This window comes from Pongo abelii, chromosome 2, assembly GCF_028885655.2.
Source record: "Pongo abelii isolate AG06213 chromosome 2, NHGRI_mPonAbe1-v2.0_pri, whole genome shotgun sequence".
Taxonomy (NCBI): domain Eukaryota; kingdom Metazoa; phylum Chordata; class Mammalia; order Primates; family Hominidae; genus Pongo; species Pongo abelii.
In genome coordinates this window covers 96685021-96710660 of record NC_085928.1, presented here as the reverse complement: position 1 = coordinate 96710660, position 25640 = coordinate 96685021, and the positions used below count along the sequence as shown (strand labels likewise).

Here is a 25640-nt window from a genome sequence, read left to right as displayed (position 1 = left end):
AAAAGGAGAGATCCTATTTCACATTAGTATACATAAAGGACATATTGCCTAACTGGATATTACATACCTGAACAAGGAAATTTAAATTAATAATATGAGCAACTAATTACCTTCTGTAATTGTTTTATGATCTCTTCATCTCTATTTAAATATGGCTTATATGAAGTATAAACTCCTAAGAGCAAAGAAAAGAAGGTAAACAAAAAAACCCCAAGTACCATATAAATATATATTTAAAAATCAATAAAAGTCAATACCAGGTTTGGAATCCAGAGTCTTTAGATTCTTCAGTTTTTTCACTTTAACCTGCTTAGGAATTTCACCTGAAGGAAGCAGCATAAAGATTTTTATAATTATTCTAATCATACATATTACAAAATTGGAACTTTATAAGATTTATAATCTGTTTATTACTTAAGTATGTTATAATGAAAGCATTCTTAACATCTATTAATATGTTAAGGGTTCATTCTTGGTATTTTAAAACTGGATAACAAGAATACTGGATTACTACAACAGTACAGAAACAATTCATGTAAATTATATAAAATGGATATTTGATCTTTCATTAATATCTATCGTTACTTCAATTTTTCCCTTTTTGTCACTCAACCTGTAATTTAAAATCTATATGCCAAATACAAAAAACTGAAAATTTAGATGCTGAATAGGAATAAAATACCCTTTAAGTATAAATGGAATAGAGAGCAATTCTTAAATGACTATGCAGATGTAGTCTTCAAGGGTTTGTGGGTTTTTGTTTTGTTCTGTTTTGGTTTTGATGCCTCCTCAAATTCGGCTTTTCCATTATAGAAACTTACACTGCCAGCAAGTGGTGATGGTGTGTGCAGCAACCACAGGTCTGAGCCACAGATGGACAGGACTCCTGAGCAGGCTGCTATGTTGAATAGCTTGTGTAGTATATGCAGGCCCTGGTCTTAGGGTCAAAGAAAGCTAACACCTAAACAACCCTTATAACAGGCAGAAAAATGCCTCAAGGTACACACTTAAAAGTGTCATGAACAAACCTAATTTCAAAGATTTTCTCCACCCTCCCTCTTCTCTGCATAAGGGTTAAAAGAACCTAAGAACTGAAAGACAATCTAGAGATTATATTATTATAGAGATTATAATATAATTCAAGCCTCTAAATTCACAAAATACCTTTGTTTAAATAGTTACATAGATCAAACTGCTAATTGTGGTATATCTGGGGGTGAGATTTTAAGAAAAAGGAACATTTTCCTTTGCAATCTTATATTGCTAAAAAATTTTAAGAGTATGTATTATGATAAAACAGCTATTTCTATAAACTTTTTACTTTGAAATACAGTTGAACATTGAACAGCATGGGTTTAAATTGTGCATATTCACTTATACATGATTTTTTTTCCTGCTTCTGCCACCCCTGAGTTAGCAAGACCATTCCCTCCTCTTCCTCTTCAACCTACTCAATGTGAAGGCTATGAGGATGAAGACTTTTATGATGATCCACTTCCACTTAATGAAGAGTCAATATATATTTTATCTTCCTCATGATTTTCTTAGTAACATTTTATTTCCCCTAGCTTACTTTATTATAAGGATACAGTATATAATACATAAAACATACAAAATGTGTGTTAATTGACTGTTTATGTTATTGCTAAGGCTCTGATCAACAGTAGGCTGTTAGAACTTAAGTTTTGGAGGAGTTAAAGGTATACATAGATTTTCTACTACACAGGAAGTTGGCATTCCTAATCCCTGTGTTGTTCAAGGGTTAACTGTAATTTCAATCTTGCAGAGAAGCTGCCAAGTAACACAGTCTATAAAGGAAAGAGTGAAAGAGATTAAAAGAAAATTAGTCTATACTCCAAATGTGTCAACTGCCCCAATAATAATTTTAAACAGATACTTGTTAAAAAAGCAGTATCATGGATACACAGACTTATTTTTTCATTGATTCAGTAAATATTAAGTAAATGCAAGATACTGGCAATACAGAAACAAAACAGCTAATTACCCATATCATGAGCCACAGTCTAACAGCAAAATATGATACAGAGAAATGACAATACAGAGGAAAAGGTGCTAGGATAGAATTATGAACAAGATACTATGGAGACACAGAAGAGTGTCCTGGCCAAAGAGGAGTAAGAAAATTATTGAGGATTCCTAAAGGAGGTAACATTTAAGCCAACTTGTAAGAGAGATAAAAAGTTGGCCGGGTGTAGTGGCTCACACCTGTAATCTCAGCACTTTGGAAGGCTGAGGCGGGTGGATCACCTGAGGTCAGGAGTTCCAGACCATCCTGGCCAACATGGGGAAACCCCGTCTCCACTAAAAATACAAAAATTAGCTGGGCATGGTGGCACACGCCTGTAGTCCCAGCTACTTGGGAGGCTGACACAGGAGAATCACTTGAACCCAGAAGGCAGAGGCTGCAGTAAGCCGAGACTGTGCCACTACACTCCAGCCTGGGTGACAGAGCGAGACTCTGTCTCAAAAAAAAAAAAAAAAAAAAGTTATCCATAGGAAGGAGAAAAGGCTTTTTGAGTAAAAAGTTAAATACAGAAGCATGAACATGTTGCTTACAGAGTTGCAGATAATGGTAAGGACAATAATAGCCACCATTTACTGAAGATGTCCTCCGTGCCAGTCTCTGGTCCAAGAACACTGCACAAATTATCACATTTAATCTTCACAATAAGAATTTATTTATAATGCCCATTTCACAGATGAAGAAACTAAAGCATGGGCAGAACTTGATATTTACCTGGTATGCACCAGAACCAGTTGGTTACTGCCATCATTCATTCTGATTAATGAGTGCCCTATTAAGACAGGTTGTTAGCTCTGTCATAACTAGACACAGAGGAACATCTTGTCAAGGATGTGGGTGCACTAAAACTAGGTACAATCCAGAAAAAGCAATCCCTTTATATCAGGAGGAATGATCCTTCTGCAAGGTTAACACTAAATATATGTTTCTGGTAAAGTTTCAGGACACAGGAGAGCAAAATCTTAATTCTGCTGTGCCTTCCCTCTTGGTCCTAAAGAAGATGCTTTTTTCTCTAATTTTACTGACCCTGCCAGATTTTTTTTCCCTTGTAGAACTCACAGTGTATCTCAGGTTTCAAAGCCAGAATCCTGAGCAGGGCTGTGTTGCACAACTTGTGCAGCATTTGCAGTGGGCCTGGCTGTTTTTTAACTCAACAAGCAGAAAAATACTCCAAGATATAAACCACTCATAAATTAAAAGATATATGAGATTTCATGACTATGACACCAAATATACAAGCAATACAAGGAAAAAATAAATAAGACTTCAAAAAAAAACAGAAGAAAAAAACAGAAGAAAACAAAAAAAGATAAATAAGACCATTAAATTATAAACTTCTGTGCACAGGCTGGGCGCGGTGGCTCACGCTTGTAACCCCAGCACGTTGGGAGGCTGAGGTGAGTGGATCACGAGGTCAGGAGTTCGAGACCAGCCTGGCCAAAATGGTGAAACCCCACCTCTACTAAAAATTCAAAAATTAGCTGAGTGTGGTGGTGCACACCTGTAATCCCAGCTACTGGGGAGGCTGAAACAGGAGAATCACTTGAACCCAGGAGGCAAAGGTTGCAGTGAGCCAAGATCATGCCACCGTACTCCAGCCTGGAAGACAGACCAAGACTCCATCTCAAAAAATAAATAAATAAAATAAACTTCTGTGCATCAAAGGACACCATCAAGAGAGCAAAAAGACAATACAAAATAGAAGAAAATATTCACAAAGCATATATCTAATAAGGATTACTATTCAGAATATATAAAGAATTCCTATAACTAAAAAAAAAAAAACCCATTCAAACAACCCTATTAGAAGTGGGCAAAGGACTTGAGTAGACATTTCTCCAAAGAAAATATATAAATGGCCAATAAACAGGCTGGGTGTGGTGGCTCACGCCTGTAATTGCAGCACTTTGGGAGGCCGAGGCAGGTGGATCACCTGAGGTCAGGAGTTTGAGACCAGCCTGGCCAACATGGTGAATCCCCGTCTCTACTAAAAATACAAAAATTAGCTGGGTGTGGTGGTACATGCCTGTAATCCCAGCTACTTGGGGGGCTAAGGCAGGAGAATTGCTTGAACCCTGGAGGTGGAGGTTGCAGTGAGCCAAGACTGCGCCACTGCACTCCAGCCAGGCAACAGGGTGAGACTCCGCTTCAAAAATAAATAAATAAATAAATAAATAAAATGGCCAATAAACAATGGAAAGATACTCAATATCACCGATCATGAGGGAAATGAAAATGAAACCCACAATAAAATACTAACTCATGCCCATTAGGATGGCTACTATCAAAAAAAATGGAAAATAACAGGCCGGGTGTGGTGGCTCCCACCTGTAATCCCAACACTTTGGGAGGCCAAGGCAGGAGGACTGCTTGAGCACAGGAGTTTAGGACCAACAACATTGCAAGATCCTGTCTCTACAGAAAAAATAAAAAATTAGCCAGGTGTGGTGGCGTGAACCTGTACTCCCAGCTACTCGGGAGGCTGAGGCAGAAGGATCACTTGGGCCCAGGAGTTCAAGGTTACAGTGAGCTATGATTGTGCCAATGCACTCCAGCCAGAGCAACAGCACAAGACCCTATCACAAAAAAAAAAGGGAAAATATTTAAATACACATTTCACCAAAGATATATGAATGAAAGGAAGTAGATGAAAAGGTGCTCACCATCATTAGTCATTAGAGAAAAGCAAATTAAAATCACCATTTCAAACGTTCTAGAATGGCCATAATGAAAATGACAGCATCAAATGTTGGCAGAGATGTTAAGAAATAGGAACGCTCATACATTGCTGGTAAGAATGTAAACTGATGGGCCACTTTGGCAAACAGTTTAGTGATTTCTTAAACAGATTTATCAATTCATGCTGCTCTACCAATGATTTTGTGCAAAAGTTATCTACCTACATCTAGCAGACAGACTTCTTCCACTGGAAACAGAAAACAATCAGTAGTCTACTACATTATAATTAATAGTCTAAATTAGTAGGCCCAAACCATGAAAATGTCAAGATTAAATTAAGCTTTAAAAAAATTTATCATATCATCTCATATCCAAGACTCTAGCAACTGTTGTTCTCTGAACTATCATTAATACTCAGACAGAACAGTAACAGAATGGCAGGAGACCATGCCATTTACAGAGTACCATGCATCAGGCACTGTGTTTAATCCTCCTAGCAGACAAAAAATTTGAGGCTTAAAGATGCTATTCAGCCTATTAGCACACAGTTCTGATTGCCAAGGTGAAGCTCTTTGCTTTTTCCTCTATTTCATAAGGCTTCTAAAAATTTCAGTAAGACTGAGTCCAGAATTTGTAAACAGTACTATTTAAAATGTTATCCTTGATTCTAATACTTCCATTTAGATATATGTATATACCAGAAGGAAAATCTTGTAAAATCAATTTATTAAGTCATGTTTTAAATATATCTATGTATAACAAAAGGAACAAGTTTTAAAAGTAGTGGCTGCTGGCCAGGCGCAGTGGCTCAGCCTGTAATCCCAGCACTTTGGGAAGCCGAGGTGGGTGGATCACTGGAGGTCTGGAGTTTGAGACCAGACTGGCCAACATGGTGAAACCCCGTCTCTACTAAAAATACAAAAATTAGCCAGGCGGGGTGGTGGGCGCCTGTAATCCCAGCTCCTTGGGAGGCTGAGGCAGGAGAATCTCCTGAACCCGTGAAGCAGAGGTTGCAGTGAGCCGAGATCATGCCACTGCACTCCAGCCTGGGCGATAGAGTGAGACTCTGTCTCAAAACAAAAAACACCAAAAAACAAAAAAGGTAGTGGCTGGGAGTGGTGGCTCACACCTGTAATCCCAGCATTTTGGGAGGCCAAGGTAGGCAGATCACCTGAGGTCAGGAGTTTGAGACCAGCCTTGCCAACATGGCAAAACCCCGTCTCTATTAAAAATACAAAAATTAGCCAGGCACGGAGGCGGGTGCCTGTAATCCCAGCTACTTGGGAGGCTGAGGCAGGAGAAACACTTGAACCTGGGAGAGCCAAGATAGTGCCACTGTACTCCAGCCTGGGCAACAGAGTGAGACTCTGTCTCACAAATAATAAATGTAGTACATTATAAAGTTATTAGAAAATAACTTTATAATCCCAACTATTTCAGTGGAAAATTCATGAATGTGCATTGTCATGTCAGAGAGATGTCTTCCACTGGAAAGAGAAAATAGTCAGTAGTCTGCTACATTACAATTAATAAAATAGTCTAAAGTACTATGCCCAAACCATGAAATAAATGTCAAGATTAAATTAAGATTTAAAAAATTTTCTCATATCTTCTCATACACAAGACTCATGTCCTTAATTAATGTACCATTTAGTTGTCATCTAGGTTAACAAAACTTCCAACCTCAGAATTCATATACTTAAACATCTGTTAAACTCCTACCATGAACAAGGTACTGTATGTCTTTTCCATATGAAAAGACACTGTGAACCGCTCCCTATATCAATAACCTGTGCTACATGGACATACACTTGTTTTGAGACCTAGCTGAGTATTCTGTGGTAAGTCGGGAATAATTCTAGTTTTCTATAAGGTTTTACTCAAGCAGTATTGGAAAGTTCTGTTTTATTGGGCTTCTATATATATAGAAAGTTCTGTTTTATTGGGCTTTTAAATATACACATTATATATTTAAATATACATTACATATTTAAATATATTACATATTTAAATATATTATATATTTACATATTTAAATATATATTTATATTCAATATATTATATTAAAATATATATTTAAATATAATATACTTAAATATATATTTAAATATATATTTTAAAATATTATTTTTAATATAAATTTTATATTTAAATATAATATATTTATATTTTTATTTTAAATATTTTTTATTTATAAAAATAAATATTTCATAAATATAATATAAATATAATATAAATATCAATATAAATTTAAATATATAAATATAAATATTTAATATTTAATATAAATATATATTTAATATTTAATATAATATTAATAGTATATTTAAATATATTTAAATATTATATAAAAATATATTTAATATATATAAAGCTAACATTTTTGAGACTTCATTTTACTATAATTCACTCAATGTCTATAACACTGTAAGTATATTTTTGGTAGGAGGACATGACAGATTATACATATTATAAGAGCCTGCATATTTTAGTGGGAAATTAGCAAGAAATTATATTCTTCTCCAAAGGCCTTGAAGAAAGCTGCCATCAACATAAAAAATAATCAAGGATGAAAAGAAAGAAACCTGTTCAGCAACACTGCACACTAAAAACAGAACACCAAGTTTATACTTTACCTGTAGGTTTAAGGTCTCCTATTCGAATAATGTGTGGCCAGTGCTGGAGTGTCTTAGCAAAAAAAGGGTTGGTTACTCCTAATATAACTGAGGGCCTATAAAAAACAAAACAAAACAACACAAAAAAGGTGAGAAAAAGATGAATGTTAAATCAGTGAAGAATAGTTTACTTTTTTTTTCAATGAACAACACACAGATTGCTTTTTCCTTTATTCAACACATTACATATCAACTACATGCCAGGCAACACGTTTTACACTAGACATATAAAGATGAAAGGACACGGTCCTTCCAACAGCACACAGGAAGATATACACACCCAGTTATGATGCCAAAATTAGAAGACAGTGAAGGTGGTTTAAAATGCACAACAATCGGCCAAGCGCAGTGACTCACACCTGTAATCCCAGCACTTTTGGAGGCCGAGGTGGGCAGATCACGAGGTCAGGAGTTCGAGGCCAACCTGGCCAACATGGTGAAACCCCATCTCTACTAAAATTACAAAAAATTAGCTGGGCGTACTGGCGGGCACCTGTAATCCCAGCTACTCAGGAGGCTGAGGCAGGAGAATTGCTTGAAACCAGGAGGCGGAGGTTGCAGTGAGCCGAGACTGCACCACTGCACTCCAGCCTGGGAAACAGAGTGAGACCCTGTCTCAAAAAAAAAAAAAAAAAAAAAAAAAAAAGCACAATAATCACAAAGGAAAACCTATGTCTACCAGGGGATTAAAGGACAGCCTCACCAAAGAGATAATATTTACAGGAAGACATGAAAGATGAGTAGGCGTTTTTTGCCAAGTGGATGAGAGAGGGAAGAGTGATGCAGAACAAACTATGTGCAAAGCAATGAAGTGACATTATGGCCTGTCTGTAGAACTACACAGAGTTTAGCATTCCTGGAGCAAAAGCAGAAAGGATGAATAGTCAGAAATGAGAATATTGTTGCCTGATCATTAGTACCATGTTAGTATGCTAAGAAGTTTAGATGTTATCTTACAGGCAAAGGGAAACTACTAGATAACCAAGTGGAGGAATGCCGCATGAAAGAAAAAGTGCTTATTAGAAAGATCAATCGGCCAGGCGCGGTGGCTCACGCCTGTAATCCCAGCCCTTTGGGAGGCCGAGGTGGGCAGATCACCTGAGGTCAGGAGTTCCAGACCAACCTGGCCAACATGGTGAAACCCCATCTCTACTAAAAATAAAAATTAGCCAGGTGTGGAGGCAGGCGCCTGTAATCCCAGCTACTGGGAAGGCTGAGGCAGGAGAATCACTTGAACCCAGGAGCTGGAGGTTGCAGTGAGCCAAGATTGCGCCATCACACTCCAACTTGGGGGACAAGAGCGAGACTTCGTCTAAAAAAAAAAAAAAAAAAAAAAAAGAAAGATCACTCTGGAAGAAATTTGGAAGTTATATTATGAGGAGAGAAGGGGTTGAGGGAAAAGCAAATTTGGATATGCAAAACATGAGAGGCAGTAAGACTGGAAAGGGAGCTACAGAAAGAAGATAAGAAATGTAATCAGAGATATTTTAGGATATCAAACTGACAGAATTTGGTAAAATTTAATGTGGGGCATGTTACGAAGGAGAAATTTATGACAAGGTTTTGAGAACTAAGTGAAAACTAATGCCATCCATGAAAAGAAAGAAGAGGTATGAGATTAGGGGAGAAAAGAGGGAGACAAAAATAATTCAGTTTGCACATGTTTAGTTTCAGATGCCATTAAGACTTCTATCTTCTATGGTGCAATGTGCTTAAAACATCCCCCTCCTCCCACAACACACACACACGCCTGGTTATATAGGTCTGGACCTCACAGAGATATTGCTAGAAAGACATATTTCGGTCATTAACATGGGGTATTAACAAAAGCCATGGGTACAGATAAGACTGTACAGAAAGGGCCAGGCACGGTGGCTCACGTCTGTAATCCCAGCACTTTGGGAGGCTGAGGCGGGTGGATCACTTGAGGTCAGGAGTTCGAGCCAGTCTGGCCAACATGATGAAACCCCGTCTCTACTAAAAATACAAAAATTAGCTGGGTGTGGTGGTGCGTGCCTGTAATCCCAGCTACTTGGGAGGCTGAGGCAGGAGAATCACTTGAACCCAGGAGGTGAAGTTTGCAGTGAGCTAAGGTCATGCCACTGCACTCCAGCCTAGGCAACAGAGCGAGACTCTGCCTCAAAAAAAAAAAAAAAAAAACTGTACAGAAATAATTATCAGTCTGGGCCAGGCGTGATCGCTCATGCCTGTAATCCCAACACTTTTGGGAGGCCAAGGTGGGCAGATCACGAGGTCAGGAGTTCAAGACCAGTCTAGCCAATATAGTGAAACCCTGTCTCTACTAAAAATACAAAAAATTAGCTGGGCGTGATACTGTGCACCTGTAATCCCAGCTACTTGGGAGGCTAAAGCCGGGAGAATCACGTGAACCCGGGAGGCAGAGGTTGCAGTAAACCAAGATGGCGCCATTGCACTCCCTCCTGGGTGACAGTGCCAGACTCCGTCTCAAAAAAAAAAAAAAATTAACAGTCTGAAATCAGAACTCAGAACACAATACCTAGCAAACACCAACATTTAAGGGATTCGTAGAGAAAAGAAGTCTGCAAAGAAGATTGGGATGCACCACAAGACAGCCCAGGAGAGAATGGTATTAGAGATTTAAAAAAAAAACTTTTTTGAGACAGGGTCTCACTCTGCCCCCAGGGCTGGAGTCCAGTGGCATGATCTGAGTTCACTGCAACCTCTGCCTCCTAGGCTCAAGCCATCCTCCCACCTCAGCCTCATGAGTAGCTGGGACTACAGACGCATGCCACCACATCCAGCTACTTTTTGTATTTTTTTTGTGGAGACAGGGTTTTGCCATGTTGCCCAGGCTGGTCTCTAACTCCTGGGCTTAAGTGATCTGCCTGCCTCGCCCTACCAAAGTGCTGGGATTACAGGCATGGGCCATCATGACCGGCTGGTGATTAAAATATTTTTAAGGTTAAAAGTGTAAATGTTACAAGAAAGAAGAGGTGGCAGACCACCCTGGGTAACAGGGAAGGGAGGGGAGAGGAGAGGAGGGGAGGGGGAAAGACAGAAAGAAAAGGAAAAACAGGGCAATGATATGCCCACTGGGTGAAACAGTGAGAAGGGTCTTGATGATTTGGCAAGAACAAATTCGGTGAATATGAAGAAGTCAATCCGCAGTTGACTAGAAGCAACCAGAAAATCAGGAAGTGGAGATAGTACATGCAGATTTTTGTTGTTGCTTTAGAAATCTAGCTGTAAAAAGAAGGTGAGCGATAGAGCAAGAGCTAAAAGGGGAAGGATAAGATTATTTTTTCTTTTTACAGATTGAAAAGATTTTTCTTAAAGAAGTAGAATTGAAAGTACAACCCAGTGGCTATTAATGACAATATAGCTTCCATTAATAAATAAAATCACGTGGGCCGGGCGTGGTGGCTCACACCTGTAATCCAGCACTTTGGGAGGCTGAGGCAGGCAGATCACAAGGTCAGGAGTTCGAGATCAGCCTGATCAACAAGGTGAAACCCCGTCTCTACTAAAAATACAAAAATTAGCCGGGCGTGGTGGCGCATGCCTGTAATCCCAGCTACTCAGGAGGCTGAGGCAGGAGAATCTCTTGAACCCAGGAGGCGGAGGTTGCAGTGAGCCGAGATCGCACCACTGCACTCTAGCCTGGGCGACACAGCAAACCTCTGTCTCAAAAACAAATAAATAAAAATAAATACATAAAATCACTCAAATAAGGTACTAACTCTTAAAATCTAAAATTATTTCCAGCAGCTCCTCAAACTTTCCTTTTATAAGATCATTCTGCCTATAAGCTTTTATTACCAAAAATAATTATACACAATTTTGGTTATAAAGGTAATACCTGGTCAATAGAAGTTATTCTGTTTACTTACGGAGCTTGGGTACGGGTAGTATATTCTTTGAATTCGCTATCATGAATAGTGAAATAAGGTCGGAAATCACTGAAGTACTTTAATGGAGAAATACAGCTGTGGAGCAGGAAGAACATGTAAAATAAAGGACACAGAAATTAAAGGTCCTAATCTATAACTAAAAAACATCTATACAAATGGTATACACACAAAGGGATACTTTGTTTATTTTAATAAATGGTAAACTCATTTCACAGAATTAGAAAGACAGATATATGTAATGTGAAATGGCATACTGAAAGAACACACTGGGTTTGGGGCAGAAGATGCAGTGAAATTCTGGCTCTACTGTTCACTAGCTATGCGCCTTTGACTCTATACTGATCATTCACACAAGTAATATTTATCAAGGAACAACTTCATGTAATGAATCAATGTGCCTGTCACTCAGAACAACAAAGGCATGGTTCTAGCCCTCACGGAGCCTGAATCAATTTTCTCATCCATAAAATGGTGCTATAATAAGCATTACCTTCTGATAGGGTTTTTGCATGTATCAATGCAATAATGGGTGGGGAAAAATACGACAGGTGGGAAGTGCTGCAAATATCACCAACAGGTTAAGTTCTGCAGCATCCAAAACAAAAAAAGCCAGAAATAGTAACCAAATAGACTCACTTAACAAGTGCCAATACAGTCTCTGATGATTCCGATGGTGATGGCGCCATAACCACAAGTGGCTCCCCCAATAGCACCAGCTCCCAGAGCATCTGACTATGAAGGAAAACTGGGCAGAAACACCTGAAAGGTGATGCACAGTAGAAATATTTTTTAATGTAGCCAATCCTGTTTTTAAAATTCCTACATAATCTTTCTAAAAACTCCACATTGATATAAATTCTTCCTGCTATTTGTATCTTGATCTGATACACAAATTCATTTAGAATATGGTGATGTATAGAGACTAAGTCCCTTTTATCCACACAAAAATATCAATTTGACTCATCCTAATTTTTACAAAATTAAATGTAATATATTGACACACAGAGTAACTGACAATAAAAGCATATAATTCTCAAATTGTTGTACCATATGATAGATCTATTTTATCAATATTGCTTTGATACTTTGAATTTCAATCCTAAATATTTTTAAGCAAACAAGAAAAATTAATTTTCCAAGGGCACTTATTGGATATACTTAACTTAAAACCCAATACTTTTGACATTAAAGAATGATGACAAATCACAAGGGGGAGTGCTAATGCTGAACAAGAGCGAACCTCCTGGGCAGATACTCCCTCTACAGAAGTGCTGAGTATTTTTACAGCAGCCTTGGAATTGGGTGGAGGCCTGTTGGGACACAACTCTGCTAGTATGTTACCAGGCCTAAGACACTTGGTAACTTTCACTTATTTGGGAATTTCCTCCTGGCTTGGTAAAAATTTTTCCTAGTAGATTAGGGGGGAAAATCTTATCTATTTATGAAAATCACAACCAATCCACTCAGTTGAAAAGACACACATGCAATAAAAAGGAAAGAAAAATCAAACAATTAAGTGCAAAAATATGCAACAAATTATGAGATGGAAATTAGGGGAGTTAATTTTAACTATTCAAAAACAAGATAAGTGCCACAAAGAAACAAACAACAACAAAAAAAACCAGCTCATGGTTAAGGCAAAGGAGCTCTTCCTCTTCCCTTCCCAAACAACTCAGTCCTAAAGCAGAACATGGTAGGTATCTCTGCCAGGAGGGAAAGAGAGCCATATTGACCAGGGAGGTGTGTCAGAGCTTATGTAAGGTAAGGTGGACATCTACACGCAGATAGTGGCCTACTGTGGAACTGCTGGAGCCCAAATGTGGTGAGGAAGGTATACATGTGTGGGGATTATTTGGTTTCAGTTCACAGAGCCCAGGAAGCACAGACGGGTAGCCTGATGAGTAGCATCAAAGACAGAATGAGTTGAGGAGGTTGTCACAATGTGGGACCACCTGGCATAAGGTGTCAGAGCAGAGAAATGAGGGTATCTCCATGGAGAAGTACCCTGGAGTAGGGTAAGCACACAAGCAGGGTAAGGAGGGCATTCATGTGAGGCTTGACCTGGTGTTGAGAGTCAGAGCCCAAAAAGGGGAAGATGGCACCCACTTGGAGACGTGGTCTAGTGGGACAGAGTAACCTGAATGAGACAGGAGGGTATCCATGGGGGTGGGGGTGGGGGGTCAATCCAACAAGAAGAATCAGAGAGTGAGCAGGGTAAGGAGGGTATCCATGCAGAAGGGAAGCCAGGTGTAGAACGTCAGGGCCCAGTGGGAATGAGAAAAGTATCAGTATGGGGGACAAAGTTGCAGCAGAGTCCTAGCCAGAGCAATCAGACAAGAGAAAGAAAGAAAGAGCATGCAAATTGGTAATGAGGAAGTTAAACTGTCACTGTTTGCTGATGACATCATATACCTAGAAAACCCTAAAAACTCATCCAAAAAGCTCCTACAACTGGTAAATGAATTCAGCAAAGTTTCCGAATACAAAATTAACGTACACAAATCAGTAGCTCTCCTATACACCAACAGCAACCAAGCTGAGAATCAAATCAACCCCTTTTACAATAGCTGCAATACATAAAATAAAATACTTAGGAATATACTTACCCAAGGAGGTGAAAGACCTCTACAAGGAAAATGACAAAACACTGCTGAAAAAAATCACAGACGACACAAACAAATGGAAACACATCCTATGCTCATGGATGGGTAGAGTCAATATTGTGAAAATGACCATACTGCCAAAAGCAATCTACAAATTCAACGCAATTCCCATCAATGCCCTCCTTACACTGCTTGTTCCCATCATTCTTCACAGAACTAGAAAAAAACAATCCTAAAATTCATATGGAAGCAAAAAAGAGCCTGCATAGCCAAAGTAAGACTAAGCAAAAAGAACAAATCTGGAAGCAATACATTATCTGCCTTCAACCTATACTGTAAAGCCATAGTCACCAAAACAGCATGGTACTGGTATAAAAATAGGCATATAGACCAATGGAACAGAACAGAGAACCCAGAGATAAAGCCAAATGCTTACAGTCAACTGATCTTCAACAAAGCAAACAAAAACATGAAGTGGAGAAAGGACACCCTATTTAACAAATGGTGCTGAGATAATTGGCAAGCCACATGTAGAAGAATGAAACTGGATCCTTCTCTCTCATCCTTTACAAAAACAAACTCAAGATTAATCAAAGACTTAAATCTAAGACCTGAAATCATAAAATTTCTAGACAATAACATTGGGAAAAAACCCATCCAGGCATAAACTTAGGCAAAGACTTCATGACCAAGAACCCAAAAGCAAATGCAACAAAACAAAGATAAATAGATGGGACTTATTTTGCTTCTGTACAGCAGAAGAAATAATCAGCAGAGTAAACAGACAACTCACAGAATAGGAGAAAATCTTCACAATCTATACATCCAAACAAAGGACAAATATCCAGAACCTATAAGGAACTTAAATCAGCAAGAACAAACAAACAATCCCATCAAAAAGTGGGCTAAGGACATGAATAGACAATTGTCAAAAGAAGATATACAAATTGCCAACAAACATTAAAAAATGCTTAACATCACTAATTATCAGGGAAATGCAAATCAAACCCACAATGCACTAGAACCTCACTCCTGCAAGAATGGCCATAATCAAAAAATCAAAAAATAATAAATGTTGGTGTGGATATGGTGAAAAGGGAATACTTTTACACTGTTGGTAGGAATGTAAACTAGTACAACCACTATGGAAAACAGTATGGAGATTCCTTAAAGAACTAAAAGTAGATCTACCATTTGATCCAGCAATCCCACTACTGGGTATTTACCCAGAGGAAAGGAAGTCATAAAAAAAAAAAAAAAGATTCTTGCACATGCATGTTTATAGCAGCACAATGCACAATTGCAAAAATATGAAACAAGCCCAAATGCCCATCAATGAGTGAATGAAGAAAAAAAAAAAAAATATATATATATATATATATATACACACACACATAGTTGTGTGTGTGTATATACATATTTGTCCCCCATGCTAATACTTTTCTCATCCCCCCTGGGCCCTGACATTCTACACCTGGCTTCCCTTCTGCATGGATATCCTCCTTACCCTGCTCACTCTCTGATTCTTCTTGTTGGATTGACCCCCCACCCCCACCCCCATGGATACCCTCCTGTCTCATTCAGGTTACTCTGTCCCACTAGACCACGTCTCCAAGTGGGTGCCATCTTCCCCTTTTTGGGCTCTGACTCTCTGTTTTTATATATATATATATATATATATACACACACACACACACACACACCATGGAATACTACTCAGCCATAAAAAGGAATGAAATAATGGCATTCAGAGCAACCTAGATGGAATTGGAGGCCATTATTCTAAAGTAACTTAGGAATGGAAAACCAAACATCATATGTTCTCACTCATAAGTAGGAGCTAAGCTATGAGGATGCAAAGACATAAGAATGATACAATCAACTTTGGGAACTCAGTGGGGAAAGGGAGGGAGGGGGTGAGGGATAAAAAGACTACATATTGGGTACAGTGTACATTCCTCGTGTGATGGGTACATCAAAATCTCAGAAATCATCACTAAAGAACTTATTCATGCAAACAAACACCACCTATTCCCCAAAAACCTTTTGAAATAAACAAAAAACCTAAAAAAAAAAAGTTGCAGCATTGATTACTAACAGAGGTACTGATTAAATCAGTTAATAAAGAATAATTTAATATATTATATGAGTGTGTATACACGCATTTACATATATACACACACACACACACACACACATACATACATACACACACAAATCCTAGCTTTGTCCACTCGAGAGGGTCTAAAAGCAATGATATCTCAATATCAATAAGCACACCAAGTGCCCAGATATTGTCTTCTAAATCTTATTCTCTGCTAAAAAGAACCAAGGCTTTTTAGAGAAATGGCTGGTTCTAGGGCTTGGGAAGAGAAAATACAAGATGATCTGGAACCCAAGAGAATGGAAAACATGTCCACACAAAGACATATACACAAATGTGGACAGTAGCATTATTCATAATAACCAAAAGTGTAAACCATCCAAACCTGCATCAAAAGGTGAATAGATAGACAAAATGTAGTATATCCACATGGATTTTTTTTTTTTTTTTTTTTTTGAGATGGAGTTTTGCTCTTGTTGCCCAGGCTGGAGTGCAATGGCACGATCTTGGCTCACCACAACCTCCGCCTCCCAGATTCAAGCGATTCTCCTGCCTCAGCATCCCAAGTAACTGGGATTACAGGCATGTGCCACCACACCCGGCTAGTTTTGTATTTTTAGTAGAGATGGGGTTTCTCCATGCCAGTCAGACTGGTCTCGAACTCCTGACCTCAGATGATCTGACCACCTCGGCCTCCCAAAGTGCTGGGATTACAGGCGTGAGCCACCGCACCTGGCCCATCTGCATGGAATATTATTCAACCATTAAAAAAATGAAGTACAGACAGTCCCCATGTTACAATAGTTCGACTTAGAATTTTCAACTTTATGATGTTGCAAAAGCAGTACGCATTCAGTATGCTCCTCAACATATGACAGACTTACCTCCAGATAAGCCCATTGTAAACTGAAAATATCAAAAACGCACTTTCAACTTACAATTTGCAAACTTACAATGGGTTTAACAGGACATAACCCCCTCGTAAGTCTAGGAACATCTGTACTGATTCATGATACTGCACAGATGAACCTTACAAACATTATTCTGGGTGAAGGAAGACAGACACAAAAGGTCACATTTTGTATGATTCTAGTTAAATATAATGTCCAAAATAGGCAAGTCCATAGAGACAGAAAGTAAGTTAGTAATGGCAAGAGGCTGGGAAGAAGAGGGAATGGGAACTGCTAATAGGTACAGGGTTACGTTTTGAGGTGATGAAAATGTTCTAGAATTAGCAGTGATGGTTGCACAACTTTGTGAATATATTAAAAAACTAGTGAATTGTACTTTAAAAGGTTGAATATTGTATGATATGATAATTACAAACCAGTTTATTTAATTACCAAAAAAAAAAAAAAGATAAACCTGGAATATCTCACACCAGAAAGCAAGAAAGTGTTCAAAGAATGACAGAGATATGGCAAAAGAACATAGAAGCCAGCCTGTAGTAAGTTCTCACTGGCTAAACTGGGACAATCTGAATATCAAAATAGGTAATAATGGATTAGAATCCATTGAATAAAACAAGAAATCAGAGTCCAAACAGACATATAAAAATAGTGTGATGATTTAAAATATGTCCAGGCTGTGCATGGTGGCTCACTCCTGTAACCCCAACACCTAGGTGGGAGGGTCACTTGAGGCAAGAGTTTAAGACCGGCCTGGGTAACACAACAAGACACCCTCTCTACAAAAATAATAAAATAAAAATAAAAATAAATAAATAAATAACATCTGTCCACAAATTCTTTGACACTCCTTTCAAAACACGGAGCCTAATTCTCCCGTTCTTGAGCGCGGACTGGATTACTGGTTTGATTGTAATTAACAGAATACGGTAGAAATGACAATGTACAACTTTGAAGGCTGAGTCATACAGGACACTGTGGCTTCAGCCTTCTCTCCGTGCTTGCTCTGGGAAAAGTTAGCTCCATGTTGTGAGAACATTAGGCAGCCCTATGGAGAAGTCCATAAGGCTAGGGATGAGACCTCCCATAAGGCTAGGGATGAGACCTAACAACAGCCACAGAGAACTGCGATCGCCAGCCAACAGCTGTGCGAGTAAGCCTTGTAGGGAAGCAGACTCTCCAGACGCCTATGTCGAACTGACTGAAACCACAGATAACAACTTGACTGCAACCACATAAAAAACTCTGAGCCAGAACTACCCACCTAAGCAGCTCCCAGATTTCCAACCCTCAAAAACTGTGTGAAATGTTTGTTCTTTTAAGCCTAAGTATTGGGATAATTTGTTACACATCAATAAATAACATATACAGTTTCAAATATCTCCCCCCAAAATATCTAATTACAAAAGAAAAAACAATTAACTTATCAGTGGAGAAGCTTGGAGGATACCACATTAATCAAGTGATCAAACTGAACATCATCAATAACAAGTCAAGCTCAACTTGTGTGCCACCTCCTGACAGATGCAGAGCCTCAATCTAATCAGGAGTAAATACCAGACAATCCTAAACTGAGGAGTTTCTGCAAAATAACTGTCCTGTAATCTGCCAAATATCAGGATCATGAAAGTCAGAGACTAAAGAACTATTCTAGGCTGAAGACGACTAATGAGATGTGACAGCTACATGCAACAGATGATTCTCAACTAGACATTATTGTAACAACTGGTAACATTTGAACTGGTCTTAGTATTAGATATTAACTTATCAATGTTGATTTTACCAATTTTGATGGTTGCGTTGTATACTTGTTTGTAGGAAATAGACTCTAAAGTACTAAGGGATGACAGGGCACCAAGTCGCCAGCTTACTACCAAATGGTTCGGGAAAAAAGTCTTCTGCATTGTACTTGCTACTTTTCTGTTGGTTTGTAAAAATAAGCAAAGGAAAAATGAAAAAGGCCTACATGAAAACATCTGACCAATTGACTTTAATAATGGGATTCCTTTAAGGCACCAAATTGCAAATTATTGTCTTTCAAGTATATTAATATATTATTAGCAAAGGGCACAAATAGAAGATAGGAAGTATAGTTACAAGATCAATCATTCTTTGAAAGCTTTGTATTATACTGATAATATGTTATCAAAGCTGTTTTTTTGAGTGGGAGGTAAGTTTTTAATATTCAGGGAAGGAAACTTCTCTCGAACTAAAAAATATTAGTAGTAGGCTGGGCACGGTGGCTCACGCCTGTAATCCCAGCACTTTGGGAGGCTGAGGCGGGTAGATCGCGAGGTCAGGAGATCGAGACCATCCTGGCTAATAACGGTGAAACCCCGTCTCTACTAAAAATACAAAAAATTAGCCGGATGTAGTGGCACAAGCCTGTAGTCCCAGCTACTCGCGAGGCTGAGGCAGGAGAATTGCTTGAACCCAGGAGGCGGAGGTTGCAGTGAGCCGAGATCGCACCACTGCACTCCAGCCTGGGCAACAGGGCAACAGAGTGAGACTCCATCTAAAAAAAAAAAAAAAAAAAAAGGTAGCGCGCACCAAATTAACTGCAGTATAGGATTACTGAAATGAAGGTCTGTAAGGAAATCACTGGGTCTTTTTTTTTAGTACCACATTTATATTCCCATTCTGGAGTACCATGCCTTTATGCTAAGCTCCCACCACCAAAACAGCCATGCCTTGGGAAAATAATTAGAAATTCACTTCTTTTTTTTGAGACGGAGTCTCGCTCTGTCGCCCAGGCTGGAGTGCAGTGGCACAATCTCAGCTCACTGCAAGCTCCACCTCCTGGGTTCACGCCATTCTCTTGCCTCAGCCTCCCGAGTAGCTGGGACCACAGGCGCCTGCCACCATGCCCGGCCAATTTTTTTTTTTTTTTTTGTATTTTTAGTAGAGACGGGGTTTCACTGTGTTAGCCAGGATGGTCTCGATCTCCTGACCTTGTGATCTACCTGCCTTGGCCTCCCAAAGTGCTGGGATTACAGGTGTGAGCCACCGTGCCCAGCCAGAAATTCACTTCTAAGAAATAAACAGTGGTTTCAACCTTTTGAGTAAGATATAATAGGTTATTATAATCTGAAACCTAAACCCAAAGGAAATTAACATGTGTCAGATAGCATCAGATACATTTTATGTGGTGACAGGCTTTCTCAATCTCTGAAACATAGAAACAGCTATAACTGTTGTCTACTCAGCCAATGTGGTAGAAAGCCAAAATAACTTGTTTCTCAAGTCACAATAGGGAACAGGGGAGAGAAGCAGGTGGCAGGAGGTGATAACTGATGTGTCTCTCATTGTACTAGGAACAAATAGCAAATATCATCAGGTAAAATGTCCCTGACTCTAAGGCAAGAAAATGTCTATTTCTTCCAACAGAAAACTGCCCTTCAATTCTAATCTCACCTCAAAAACAGAATGAGGAAACTATTTCTGTGATCAAGAAAGCTGAAACCAAAGGCGTGGTCCATGGAATAGACCTTGACCTAGTGAAAGGAGCGCCTACACTCAACTGTATCTCTGCTACTCAAATTCAAATGCCTTTCTAGGTCTCTTTACTTTGCTTTCAAGCTCAGTCTTGGTGTAAATATATCACCTTCAATATAACTGGATAAATATGTAAACTTTCATTCACACTAATAAACATGAAATGTAAGCTCTACAGAAACAAAAAGCGCACTGTCACAAATAAAGCATTAATCTAATCATTAGATATTAAATGCTTGATATAATACTATCACTGTATGAGATTATTTTTCAAAATTTGGTTTTCTCATCTCTTGGAAAACAATAATTTTTTTTTTTTTTTTGAGATGGAGTCTCGCTCTGTTGCCCAGGCTGGAGTGCAGTGGCACGATCTCAGCTCACTGCAACCTCCGTCTCATGGGTTCAAGCAATTCTCCTGCCTCAGCCTCCTGAGTAGCTGAGATTACAGGCACCCGCCACCATGCCCAGCTAGTTTTTGTATTTTTAGTAGAGATGGGGTTTCACCATGTTGGTCAAGCTGGTCTCAAAATCCTGACCTCATGATCCGCCCGCCTCGGCCTCCCAAAGTGCTGGGATTACAGGCGTGAGCTACTACATCTGGCGGGAAACAAGAATTTAAAAACAACAAACTAACTTGCCCCACTCTTAAAACAATATTATGTAATTCATATCCAGGAGACGAGACACGTGCTAATCAAATGTGTTAGTGATGGGGGTAATTAACTAAGGGTTGAGCATCCCTAATGTGAAAATTTACATTACAAAATGTTACCAAACGCAAAAGGTTTTGAGCATTGACATGATGCCACAAGTGGAAAATTCCACTCATGACCTCAAGATAAGTCAAAGTCAAAATGCAATCAAAATTTAGTTTCATGCACAAAATCATTAAAAATATTTTTTAAAATTACGTTCAGGCTATGTGTATAAGGTGTATATGAAGCATAAGTGACCCTTGTGTTTAGACTTGGGCCCATCCCCAAGATATCTCATTATGTATATGCAAAAATCCCCAAATGCAAAAAAGTCCAAAATCCAAAACACTTCTGATTCTGACCATTTCAGATATGGGATATGCAAGATGTACCACAAAAGCTAAGATAATTAGTAACAAACAATAAAGCGTAAGACTCATACCCAGAAGTTCAAAAGAAAAAATGTCCGATAATTGAACTCTGTATTAATTTATGCCAATTCTGCAAATTATTCCTTAATGAGTCAAGTATCAAAGCGAGAAATGTACACATTCTTCTTAGTATATTTTGCCTGTAATATTTATTCATTTATTTTGGGGACACTCCCTCTTTTCATCCTAATAATGCTATAACATGTAATTTTTCAGAAAATTAATTTGTTTTAAAAGTCACATTTATAATTTATATGCAGTAAAATTTACCCTTACCAAAGATCTAGAATAGTTCCATCACCTCACGAAATCCCCGCAGCCCTTATGTAGTAGATTTCCTCCCCCAGCCCCAGGTAACCACTGATCTGATTTCTGTCCCTATAGTTTTATCTTTTCCAGAACATCATATAAATGGAATCATTCAGTATCTTTATATTATCTGGAAACTTTCACTTAGCATAACGCTTTTGGAAGTCTTTCACATTGTTGTATGTATCAACTGTTTCTTCTTTTTTTTTTTTTAACTGCTGAATAGTATTCCATGTGCATTCATGTATTACATTTTGTTTGTCCATTTACCAGTTGATGGATACTTCGGTTGTGTATAGTTTTATACTGTTATGAATAAAGCTACTGTATAGACATTTGCATACAGGTCTTCATGTAGACACATTTTCATTTTTATTGAATAAATACCTAGAAATAGGATGACTGTACTGTGCTAGAGCAACATATAAAACTAACCAATCTTTTTTTTTTTTTAAACTAACCAGTCTTTTGAAGCAGTATTCCATGTAGTTTACAAGTCATAAAAAACAAACAAAAAGGTCAGCCAGGGGCAGTGGCTCACACCTGTAATCCCAGCACTCTGGGAGAGCAAGGCAGGTGGATCACTTGAGGTCAGGAGTTTGAGACCAGCCTGGACAACATGGTGAAACCCCATCTCTACTAAAAATACAAAAATGTAGCCAGACATGGTGGTGTGCACCTGTAGTCCCAGCTACTTGGGTGGCTGAGGCAGGAGAATCGCTTGAACCTGGGAGGTGGAGGCTGCTGTGAGCCAAGACTGCAGCAGTGCACTCCAGCCTAGGCAACAGAGTGAGACTGTCTCAAAAATAAAAGAAAAAAGATCCCACCAAAAAAATCCATTTTAAGTCTTTCATGACTTTTTGAGCATTTCGTAACTGCTCATTTATAGCAGTGGTTTTTCCAGTTGGCCTATACATCAGAACTACCTGGAGAACTAGAATTTGGGTACCAATCCAAAGATTTAGTTGCTCTGGGTAAACGCGCCGCAAACATTACTTTTTATTTTTCCTCTATTTCTTTTCTAAGTGCTAACAGTATCTCTTCTTTTTTCATTTTCCATGTTGACATTTTTCAAACATACAGAAAAATTAAAACAACAGTGTAAGAAACATCATGTACATATCACTCAGATTTAATGATTAATAATATTTGCCATTTTTCATGTCATCTATTTTTTTTTTACTGAAGTATTTTAAAACAAAACACAAACCTCATGACATTTCACTCCCAAATAAAATGCATCTCTTTTTTAAAAAAGCATGTTTTCTAACATCATTACAATATAATTATCACACTAAACCAGACAAAAATATTTTTACATATAATACATATTCTATATTTAAATTTCCCTAATTGTCAAAGCTTATAACATGTACCCAGGGATGAACCATTGATTTATAACATGTAAAACATAACAATTTTCTTCCAATTTTTTCCACATCCTATATAATATTCATTTTTTAAATAAATTAACACCACCACCACAAATCAAAAGGAAGTCAGTTAACAAAATTTTTTATTCTTTACCTGAAAATATCCACCTCATGAACAGTAGGTAAAATAACAGATATATTTGTGTCCGCCTGAGAGACAGAAAAGAAAAACAATAAGAGAAGATATCATCAAAATTTACAGAAAATTTTAAAATATATCTATCTCATGATCAATAAGCCATGCTGCCCTGTCTAACTTTTAAGATCCTCTTCCTTTAGGAACAGCCAGAGAGGGAATGGGTCTTACCAATGTTCCCTAATATAGCAGAAGATCCAAAATAATGCAGATATCATGGATAAAGAATTAATCCCGGCCAGGCATGGTAGCTCATGCCTGTAATCCCAGCACTTTGGTAGGCCAAGGTGGGCAGATCACAAGGTCAGGATATCGAGACCATCCTGGCTAACACGGTGAAACCCTATCTCTACTAAAAATACAAAAAATTAGCCAGGCATGGGGGCAGGCGCCTGTAGTCCCAGCTACTCGGGACGCTGAGGCAGGAGAATGCGTGAACCCGGGAGGTGGAGCTTGCAGTGAGCCGAGATCGCACCACTGCACTCCAGCCTGGGCGACAGAGTGAGACTCCATCTCAAAAAAAAAAAAAAAAAAAGAATTAATCCCAAACTCATGCCTGTAATCCTAGCACTTTGGGAATCCAGGAGGGAGGATCACTTGATGCCAGGAGTTCGAGACCAGCCTGGGCAACACAGTGAAATCCCATCCCTACAAAAAATATTAAAAATTAGCCAGGTGTGGTGGCATGCACCTATAGTCCTAGCTACTTAGGAGGCTGAGGTGGGAGAATCACTTCAGCCCAGGAATTAGAGGCTGCAATGAACTACGATCGTGCCACCGTACTCCAGCCTGGGTGACAGAGGGAGACCCTGTCCTTGTTTAAAAAAAAATTAATCCAATAGTCAAAATTAGATTAATTTGCAACTGTATGAAATACTCCCATTAACATTGGTTGATACGTAACAGAAATACTAGTTTTCCTACTGCTATCTGTTTTTTATTCAATTCAAAGAACAAAGTACAACAAAAAAATTTACACCAGTTAAAACATTTCAAATGAAAACAGCAACCCCACCCATGAACAGATGGTGCTTTTGGAAAAATAAAGGGCAATTGTAACTACAGAATCCTTTTAACTGAGTTTCCTAAAATCAGAAGTCTGCTGGTCACTCTTCTAAGAGGTTTTGCCAGAATCAAAGCTTATTGAAAAAAATTCACTTTCCCCTTTTCCTCACAATTAAAATATAAATTCTGAGTTCTCCAGTCTCTACTGGAGAAATAACAAGAAAAAAGACCCTAAGAAACATTAGAGAATATATTACCAATTCATTAAAAATTATTTAATGGGATATTTCAGTAATATTCAGAAATATGTAATAAACTCAAGGAACTTTGCATTTGCTAGTTTAAAAATTCTGTTAAAGAGACTATATGTGCTGGATCATTCTACCATAGTACCACACTACCTGCTGAGTTAACTGCACTATTTGAGTTGTCCCAGGCTTGTCATGACATGTGGGAATCCGTACCTAAAAGAAAGACAGGAAATTATTTTTGGTTATAAAAGAATGGGGGATGAGAAGTGCTGTATCCTGCTGCTAAAAGGGTATGGTCAGTAATGCCAAAAAAGCTACAAAAACAAAATTATCTATGTCAGAGTTAAAAACTAAGGTCATATTTATTTTTTGTCACAGCAGAAAGTAAGTAAATCAAGGTCTCCATACCCACACACACACACACAGTAATCACTAACTCCCTGAGAAGCAAGTATGTTGAAAAACAAAATGGACATCAGCTTCATACTGCTTCCTGTTTATTGCTCAAATCTTTGCTTCATTAATATACACACACCCAAACACACCCTCTCAAGTTTGCCAAATTTTTGGATAAATCTCACAGGAAACAATGAGAACACTCAATCCAGAACTATCAGTATTACTTTTGATGATTTCCCAAGGAGAAACACAATACAGATCCTACAAAAATGGCCAAATGCAGAGAGAGAACACTGTCAAAAATAAGTCCTACTCGATAGTGAATTGCAAAGCACTTAGAGCAGAACTTACACAAAGTCTGAGAGCAAAATGCTAATTCATTTAAAAGAAAAATCTAACAGAGAACAAAACCCTGGGATGAACATGTGTGGTCTGACATCACGTGTTAAGAACATCATTTAGGACTAAGAACCAATGGCTTTCCCAATTTCTCTTAATTTTTATTAATTCATATTCAATTCTACCAAGTAATCTGTTTCTGCATATCACTCATCTCTGGAGGCACTGGCAGGGCCATGGA

At 38.4% G+C, this 25640-nt stretch overlaps 1 protein-coding gene across 4 annotated transcripts in view; it reads right to left on the bottom strand.

Moving 5' to 3' along the window:
• The window catches only part of DENND6A (DENN domain containing 6A), a 68629-nt gene that overhangs the window by 8992 nt on the left and 33997 nt on the right, over nt 1-25640 (bottom strand). For 3 of the 4 annotated variants that reach the window (XM_002813603.6, XM_024245194.3, XM_063722057.1), the window contains exons 8-14: nt 24812-24874; nt 23364-23419; nt 11928-12050; nt 11271-11366; nt 7360-7454; nt 258-323; nt 111-175 (exon numbers count right to left, since the gene is read on the bottom strand). In XM_002813603.6, the coding sequence (XP_002813649.4) occupies nt 111-175; nt 258-323; nt 7360-7454; nt 11271-11366; nt 11928-12050; nt 23364-23419; nt 24812-24874 (564 nt within the window). The remainder of the gene's footprint in view (nt 1-110; nt 176-257; nt 324-7359; nt 7455-11270; nt 11367-11927; nt 12051-23363; nt 23420-24811; nt 24875-25640) is intronic. The other variant, XM_024245195.3, reaches the window with a different exon arrangement.